Below are 8860 nucleotides of genomic sequence, written 5' to 3'. Positions count from 1 at the left end.
CCTCTAAGCCCAGGATCTTGGGAAGAACTCTGGTGGTATCAGCCCTGTTGCAGTCCCCACAAAAACGCGGGGGTGCAGAGGAGAGGACGCGCCTGGCTGGGTTGCTGCCTGTCCCCTGCCAGCCCAGGTCCTGCAGAGCTGCCCTGCTAAAGAGCTCTGCAGTGGCCGTGGCTCTGCATCCTCCACTGGGCACCAGCCAGACCTGCATAGAAGAGGCAGTTGGGCAGTTGGGCAGCCGTTGGTCTCTCTAACCCCTGGGCCCCAAGGGGGCCCTGCCCGGGGCCACCTAGGTGGGCAGTTGTGGCGTGAGTGAGGGCGCCCTGCCCTCCTTCCCCAGCACCTCCCATGCCCTGCACTTACTGCTGGGGACTCTGAGCAGCTGTTTCCCTGCTTCTGCTTCCCCCCTCTCATGGAGAAAAGCTGCAGCGACCTCTAAGTTCCCTGTCCCCCAAAGATCCACGGGAGGGGCCCCTCCCTGAGGACCGCATCCAGGCTCAGGGTGCCTGCAGGTGGAGAGCCCCGGTCACCCTGAGGTCCACTGCTGCCCCGGACCCCACGCCCGTGGACAGCAGGCTTGAGGCTCTACCAGGACCAGCTGAGCTCTGCATCCTGCTGCCCTCGCCCTCCCTGTCTCTCCACCCTTGCACCTTTGTTGGGCCTTCGAGGCCCCCAACAGCCCTGGAGGCCGCCATAAATAAGACCACTTTGACCACTTTATTAACATAAACCGGTGAGTACGGCGGGGGTTATAGGGCATCCTGCTGCCCATGAACAAATACACCATAAAAAAGAGGGCCTGCCCTGGGGCGTAGGGTGTGCCCATCCCTCCAATACATGAGCTCCTACACAGCAGGCGGAGCCTACGCTGAGCTGTGAGATTAACCCCCTGGAAGGAGGACTTCTGTGCACATCAGGAACCGGGCAGTCTGGGCCTCCCAGTGCCCGCAGCTCCTGCAACCCAAGTCACCTGAGCGAGGGAGGCACTTCCTTCCCCAGTCGTCTGCAAGTCACCTTGAGAAGCCCTGCTGGTCCAGTCAAGGCCTTGAACTACAGGAACTTCCCCCCCATGCTGGGCGGAGCCTCTGGTTCAGGCTGCTGGTGGGAGCCTCAGAAAGGGTCCGTGTGGCCCTGTGGGCAGTTTCCATGGCGGGCACTGGGGGCCCCGAAGTCCTTCTTGTGGACCAAGGCTCAGTGTCACATCTTCCCAGCCTGGGGGACTGCAGGACAGTGTCCAGGGGGGTCCCTGGAGCTGCAGCAACCCCAGGACAGGGCATGTGGATCTCAAGGGGCTGCAGCACCCCGGCTGGAAGCGGGGGGCCTGCAGGAGCGGCAGCAGGCCTTGCTGTAGTACCAGTGGCTGCAGAGGTTCACCTTGATGGCCAGGGCACAGTTGGTGCCCGGTTGGTCCTGGCAGCTGTCATCTGGGAAAGGGACATAGGGTGGGGTGAGGGTGTCAGGAGGAAATAGGGTTTCTTCACAGCCCATCATCCCCCTTTGTTATTTGTCATTTTGAGACTGGGTCTTGCTAAGTTACCATGTTCCCCGGGCTAGGCATAAACTTGTGATCCTACTGCCTCAGCCTCCCAGAGTGCTGGAATCACAGGCTTGTACCACTGTGGCCAGCTAAACAGACACTCTTCCCAAAGCACAGAGCTCAGCATGGCTCCCCGGGGCCTCGGAGCCCGGCCAGGGCTCCCTGCTCCCTGTTCCACCTCCCCTTGGCCATCCAAGAGGGATCCTCCACACCTGTGCCCTCCAGCTGGTGGCCCGCTGACACGGAGGCACCCCTACGCCCGGGAGCTGCCTGGGCCTCCTCTGGGAACCCAGCCCTGCCTCTGCCTCCTGGTTCTCACCTGGGGGCTCCGTGGGGCAGGGCTGCAGGTCGCAGGCCTGTCTGCCAACGGGCTTCACCAGTGGGTCGCAGCCACGGACGATGTCGGTGCCCTGGTAGCACTTCACATCCCGCATCCTCACGCCCACGCCGCAGGTCTTGGTGCACTGCGGGGAGACAGATGCGTACAGCGCACAGCCTCCCATGCCACTGGCAGGACCCCCCAGGGAACGAGAACCTGCCCTGGGCCTGCCCCACCCACACACCGCCTCAGTTTCTCCAGCTGCACCAGGAAGGATGACTGCACTCAGGTGGGCGCCAGGGCTCCCACCGTCCGGGATCTGTGACACAGCATTCACGACTGGCCCATCCCACACATCTGGGAAGCCACAGCTCCACCTTGGGTACCCCATCCAGATGTTCCCTGCTCAGCTGCCCAGAGCGCAGGACATCTGCTCACCGTCCACCCTCATGATCCCGCCCCATCCTCCTGCCAGGATCCTATAGGCAGCAGCTCCTTGACGCAGGGAGCTGCGTCACTCACATGCCTGGGCCCCAGCCCTGGCCTCCCTCGGTGGGTGGGGTGGGCATCCCCCATCTCGACCCCCAGTTCTGTCTGCACAAGCACAGGGAGGCTGAGAAACTTGGCAGGAGGCCCTGCCCGGCCCTGTCTGGAGGCAAGGAGAGGCCAGCTTGGCACTGCTGCCAAGGGACAATCTGCCTTTGGCAGACACCACGAGGAACCGCTGGATGTGCCCCTGGAGACGGGTGGGCTCCCAGCCAGTCCTGGCACCCGCGCCTGTCCCCAGGGAGGGGATGGGACAGGGGAGCTTAAGGAACAGACATGGAGCCCGTGCATGGCATCGTGGGAGGTGGCCCCCCCACAGGACAGATGACCTGGACCAGCGTGGTCACTGCAGCCCTCATCCCAGCTGGGCCCTCCTCACCAGACAATGCTACCTTTGGGGTCCCACACCCCTACCTCTTCCCTTCTGTGGCCCAGAGTTCCTGGACCCACAGCTGCTGCCCACCTGAACCTGGCGCTATCCCCAAAGCACAGAGCTCAGGATGGCTCCCCAGAGCCCCAACCCTGGCCAGGCCTCCTCTGTCCCCTTTCTATGTGCCCTCAGCCACCCAGGAGGGACTCCCACTCCTGGACACGCCCGCATCCATCCAGCTGGAGTTAGCTAATGGCCATGCCTCCTCCACGCCCTGGATCTGCCTGGAGCTCTTTGGGGAGCCCAGCCTTGCCTCAGCCTCCCTGTTGTCACCCAGGTCTTTGGAGAGTCTGTCTTTGATTGTGACAAAGGACGAGGTGGACGGGCGGACATCCCATACAGGACAGAGTTCAGCCCAGACACCTGGGGCAGGAAGAGGTGCTCGAGCCAGGCGCACCCTGGGCAGGAGCAGGACACATGGGCCCTGCCTCACAGGCCCCCAGGGTCCTCACCTGGACAGTTAAGTCACAGCATTTGACGTGAGTCCAGCACACACATCAGGCAATGCTACTTTTGGGGTCCTGGACCCACAGCTGCCCCCGTACCTGAACCTGGGGCTGTCCCAAAGCACAGGGCAGACATCCTCGGTGTGTGAGACATGCCACAAGCACCACAGTGACAGTTCTGGTCCCTATGTCCCACCGGCATAGCCTTCTACTGTCTCTAAGGACCAATGCATAAGCAGCCGAAAAACCCGGTCACACCTCCTGACTATGGAACTTGCTCCCCAGCCCCTGGCCAGTGACTCCTAGGGACAGCTCTGGGCCCCACATGCCCTCCTGAGAGCTGACGGCCTTGCGTGGGCACAACGCTGGACTCAGGCACTGGGCGGGGACATGGGCAGCTTGGCAGTTTCTGAAGCTGGCTTCCAGCCACGCTGTCTCTGGCCGCCAGAGTTGGGGGTGTTGACAAGCTCCAGGGCCCAGGGCCGTGGCAGGAGGCCTCTGCGGGAGGGGTGGGGATGGACAGGATAGCAGGGCTGCCCACGCCGGGCCTGGCCCCTCCCAGGAACTGGGGCCACGCTTGCCACAAGCTCCCGGCCTGGGCTCCGTGGGGTGGGCTGGCTTGGGCTCCTTCACTCCGTGTCCTGTCCACCACACACTGTAACCGGGGGCCCCAGGAGGTCTCGCTGAATGCCTGCCTCTTCCTCTGAGAAATGGGAAGCTTGGCACCCTCAGCAGAGCCCAGGGGAGGAGACCCCGGCTGGGAGAGGAAGGTGTGGCTCTGTGGGCAGAGGGGGCGCTCGGCTCTGCCCTGGCCAGCTTCCTGAGCTGGGAACCTGGAGGGCAAGGAGCCCACAGATGGGTGCAGGGCCCGGCCCGTGTCAGAGGGGGAACATACCCCACTGTTCACCTGCACCCCAAGCCCATGCCCCTGTCTTGGCTGCGTCCCATGGAGGGTGTCGGGTATGTGGGCCACCAAACACTCCACTTAAAGGCCACTGTCCAAAGCCGGAAGTGACCAGGCCCCAAAAGGAGGCCCAGGATGAGAATCCAGGGGTGATGTGAGAGAAGGCTTCTTGGTTGGCGGGGGAGAACCTGGAGGAGGGGCCCAGGGGACACCCCGGCAGGAAGGGGCACTGTGGGGCGCTCACCTCCGACCAGGGGCTGGTGTACCACTTGAAGCAGGGCCTCTCGAAGCAGGTGCTCTCCGCCGGCGGCTTCTTGGCCAGGCCACACTCAGGGCCGCTGCGTGTCTGCGGCTTCCCGTCGGCCAGCTCCATGCACAGCACCAGCCGCTTCTTCACGCCGCGCCCGCACGTGGTGTTGCACTGTGGGCGCCCACAGTGCAGGTCAGCAGCCTGGCCAGAGGGCCGGGACACACGCCACCGGGACACACACCACCAGGACGCACGCCAGGACTCTGGTGGCCACGGTGTAGCTGCTAGCCCGTGGTGCAGGTGCTTAGATCCTTAGGCATTTTGGCTGAGAACTCTTTGCTCAATAACCATTTGCCCCGAATGGATTTAATCAAATGCAATTGGGCCCCAAACCATCTGTTTTGAAACAAATGTGCTAATGACAGTTTGGCCAGAATCGATTCAGCAGAACAGTGTGGCCTGGATGACTTGATGAGCAGTGATCTGCCTAAGATGGTTGGTTGGAGGCCGTCAGAGAGGAACGCACGGGAGATGCCCCTGGGGGATGGGAGACAGGCTGGTAGGGAGGACTGATCCGTTGTGATAACAGAGGTCACAGGGTCCCCATGGCCAGCAGCTGATGCAGCCAACCGGCCCTCTCTGGTCTCATCCATGGGGAGCTGAGGCTCAGAGTGAGGACGTGCGGACCCGGGACCTCACCAAGCACATGCTTGTTTGGTTTGGGAGACCCAGGCTTCCTCTTGCCTTTTTGGCTTTTTGTATTTAACTTTTAGGATTTGCACCTTTGTAATTTGCAGTTACTCCCATGTTCTGACCCATCCTCCCGTGGGCAACGGACTCTCAAGCTAGACTCTGTGCACCTCCAGGGACTCACCCGTTCCCAGTCCTGGGCCAGCCAGTGCGCCGGGCAGTTCCGGTCCCCGCAGGGGTGGATGGCCAGGGGCTTGGTCTCCGCCTGGCACTGAGACTCAGGCACCACCCGCCCGTCGCTGGTCTTGCAGTACACGTGCCTGATGGTGCGGCCTTGCCCACAGCTCCCGCTGCACTGCAGGAGGGGCCGGCAGGGGCTTGAGCGCGGCCCCCCTCTGTGAGCCCCCCACCCACTTCTTCCCTTGGGGAGAGCAGCGGCTCCCAGGGCAGCCTGGGGAAGCAGTTGCTGTGGCAACCACTTTTTAAATAACGTTTTCTGCTCTAATTACAGAAATAACACTCTCGATGCTGAACACACAGGGAAAAGCGCAGCTCACCGGGCACGCGTGCACCCTCCCACCGCCTCCGCCAGGGGCTCCTCAGCCAGCACCCGGGAGAGGCAGGGATGGAGAGACGAGCAGCCACAGGCAGGGGAGGCAGAGTGCTGAGAGAAGGAAATCAGGACACGGAGATCCACAGCGACAGGGAGAGGAAACAGAGACAGATGAGGATGGAGAGATACAGAGACAGGAGAGACGGTGGAGATGGAGGGAAGAGAGGTGGACAGGGGGCAGCAGGGAGAGACCTGGGGCTGCGGGGGAGCAGAGGAGCTGGCAGACAGAGACCAACATGAGGAGCGCTGACAGGTTGTGCAGGGGGGACCCCGCCCCTTGTCCTTGGGTCATAATTCGGTTCTTACACAGTGAGCGAAGGACCAGTATCCACTACCCCCTCCAGAAAAGTGGGAAAACTGAGGCAGGGCCCTCGGGTGCCCCGCTGCCCGTGCCCTCACCGGTCCCCAGTCCGAGACGGTCCACTGGCGGTCGCAGGGGGGCCCGGTGCAGTTCTTCTCCCCCACGGGCCGGGTCCTGGGGTCGCACAGCTCCTCGTCCTCGGAGCAGCGGATGTCCCTGGTCACCACACTGCGCTCGCCGCACTTGGCTGGGCACTGGAGGCAGCGGGCAGTGGGCACACACGCAGGCCCCAGGGGCCGCCCGCCCGCCGCTCCCCGCCGGCTGCTCACCTCACCTCGGACCACTCGGACATCTCCCACTGCGGCCCGCAGGCGGGGTTGCGGCACGTCTTGCGCTCCTCGGGCCGCACGGCCTCAGCGGCCTCACACAGGTCGCTGTACACAGAGCTGTCGAAGCCGGGGGACAGCATCTTCCAGCAGCGCACGATGCGGGACTGGTAGCCCTCTCCACACGTGCGCGAGCACTCGCTCCAGCTGCTGGTCTCCCACCTGCGTGGGGCAGGGCGGCGGCCCTCAGTGCCCACCTCACAGGGCAGCCCTGCCCCACACCCCAGACACCCCCCACCCCCAGTGGCACAGGCCAGACAGGAAGGAGTAGGGCTCAGAGTCATCAGGAGCCCCCAAAGGGTGTTGGGGACCCACCGGGCCTGAGCCACCTCTGCCGGCCTTCCCTGCAGACCCCTGGGCCGTTCCCACTCCCTGGGGACCAGTGGACACCCCTAGTGTCCAGAGCCCCTGCTGGGAGCCAGGGTGGTGTGACCAGGAGGCCCCGGTTGAATCTTTCACCCTGAGCTGGGCCGTGAGTACCAAGGAAAACCTGGGGTGCCCTGGGGAGACAGAGCCTGTGGGCTCTGGGGATCACTGGGGTCTTCTGCCCTTCCAGGAAAGAAGCAAATGTGCAGGGTGCGGAGGCAGGAAGGACAGAGGGAAGGTGGCCTGGCAGGCAGGGGATGGCACATGTGTGGCCGCTGGGGTAGAGCCAGGCCAGCATCTTGGGGTCCCAGCCTGATGGTCCCCAGGGGTGCTCGGACCTAGATCTGTGATGGTGTCCACAATAGCAGACAGGAGGTAAGAAAGATGGGCCCCACCCACACTGGAAGGACACTGGAAGGACACGGAAGGACAGCCAGGCAGGGTCTAGTTTAGGAACAGTCCTTTTCTGATCCTGCAGACACCAGTGCAGAGGTCAGCTGGTCTTCAGGGCAGAGCCTCAGCACATGCACCCCAACTCCCTTCCAGAGTGGACACAGCACACACACACACACACACACACACACACACACACACCCCGTGCGGCCCAGCACCCCGAGGGCCCCAGCAGGACCTGGGCTGGCACTCCCTCCCGGCGCAGAACTCGTGCACAGGCTCGGGCCGGGTTAGGGCGTCGCAGTAGCTGTCATCTACCTCGACTCCGTCGTAGCGGACGCACATGGCATAGGTTGACAGTACCCCTGGTTAAGGGTGAGGGAAAGTCTGTGAGGTGGTGGGCAGACAGGCCTGGCACACAGTGTCTGCCCCTGGGGGCCAGACCTCTTCTCTTCTGCCCAGCCCAGCCTGGCCCACAGACGTGGCGGAGAGGGCAGACACGGCCGATGTCAGTGCCATTCATTCATTCAGCAGCCTCCCAGCTGGGGCGGCGGGCCAAGTGCACTCTTGCCACAGGTCCCTTGGGGTGCTGGTCATCGTTCCTCTGGGTGGCGATCTTTCTGGGCTCCCCAGGACTGGACACCCCAGTTTCACCCAAGTGTCAAGTCCCTCATCTTCCTCCCCAACCTGGCGTGAGCCAGCACAGGTTCAGCTCCCTACAGGGCAGGCAGTCCTTGCCCAGGAGCCAGGGCCAGTCAGGCACGGTCTGTACAGAAAAGCCCTGGGGTGCCCTGGGTCTGCTGTCGGTGGTCAGGGTGTGAGCGAGAGAGACCCAGCCCCCTGCGGTTTCTGGGGACCCATGTGGGGTAGACCAGGCTGTTGTCACTGCTCTCCCGCAGCGCTGGGCTATACAGTTCTTGGCCTGCTCACAGGCAGGCAGCCCTGGGCAAGTCTCCTTGGACCGTCCAGGCCTCAGAGACACCAGGCCTGGCTGGGAAATGCATGGGGTTAGAGACCCAAAGACCCTCCTCAGTGCCAGGTTATTTGTTGGTTCCTCCTCGTCTGTTTGGGTGGAGACGAATAGGCTGGGGCCCCAGAGACTGAAGCCTACCTGGGGCCCCCTGATGGTGAGCAGACTCCTTCAGCCTCAGCGAGCTAACCCCAGATCAGGAGCATCCCATGGAGGATGTGACAACCCCAGTGGGCATTCCTTGGACACAGAACACCCGGGACAAGCGGCCCCTGAGGCAGGTCCCTGCCACCCCATTCTCCCACATCACACTGCAGTGCCCAGGAGGGGGTCAAGAACATTCTGGAAAGCCGTGTCTGTGGCCCCAAACTCATCTCCCTGAATTGCTGCTCCAAAAGGGCATCTCAGGAAAAAACAGGATCCCCAACATGGCTGACACAGGACACGGGATGGGTCCACCCACTGACTATGTCCTCCATGTGGGACCTCGGCCCCCGGCAGGGTGGGGACCGCGGTGGGTGGTGACCCTTGCCTGGACATCGGCAGGCATACCATGCCATGCAAGGTCCCAAGCACCACAATAGCCAGCCCAGCCTCCATGCCCCTGCATGAGACACTCAGCCTTATCGCAGCCTGAGCGTCAAGTACGAGGTGCCAGAGCGAAAGTGCCAGAGCGGCTCGCAGAGGGACAGGGAGCCTGCTCTCAGCCACT

The 8860-nt window shown here is 63.1% G+C and overlaps 1 protein-coding gene across 4 annotated transcripts in view; it reads right to left on the bottom strand.

Annotated features, from left to right (window-relative positions):
- Nucleotides 1–695: 695 nt before the first annotated feature.
- Adamtsl2 (ADAMTS-like 2) overlaps nt 696–8860 on the bottom strand; it is a 29821-nt gene continuing 21656 nt past the window's right edge. For all 4 annotated transcript variants that reach the window (XM_013506730.1, XM_013506732.1, XM_013506731.1 and 1 more), the window contains 7 exons: nt 7417–7543; nt 6368–6581; nt 6132–6287; nt 5304–5474; nt 4424–4600; nt 1854–1998; nt 696–1421 (listed from right to left, as the gene is read on the bottom strand). In XM_013506730.1, coding sequence (XP_013362184.1) covers nt 1282–1421; nt 1854–1998; nt 4424–4600; nt 5304–5474; nt 6132–6287; nt 6368–6581; nt 7417–7543 — 1130 coding nt within the window. In that variant the 3' untranslated portion in view covers nt 696–1281. The remainder of the gene's footprint in view (nt 1422–1853; nt 1999–4423; nt 4601–5303; nt 5475–6131; nt 6288–6367; nt 6582–7416; nt 7544–8860) is intronic.

The sequence above is a fragment of the Chinchilla lanigera genome, unplaced genomic scaffold (genome assembly GCF_000276665.1).
Source record: "Chinchilla lanigera isolate Chin_1 unplaced genomic scaffold, ChiLan1.0 scaffold00112, whole genome shotgun sequence".
Taxonomy (NCBI): Eukaryota; Metazoa; Chordata; class Mammalia; order Rodentia; family Chinchillidae; genus Chinchilla; species Chinchilla lanigera.
The sequence above is the reverse complement of the archived record's forward strand: the minus strand, read 5'-3'. Positions and strand labels throughout refer to the sequence as shown.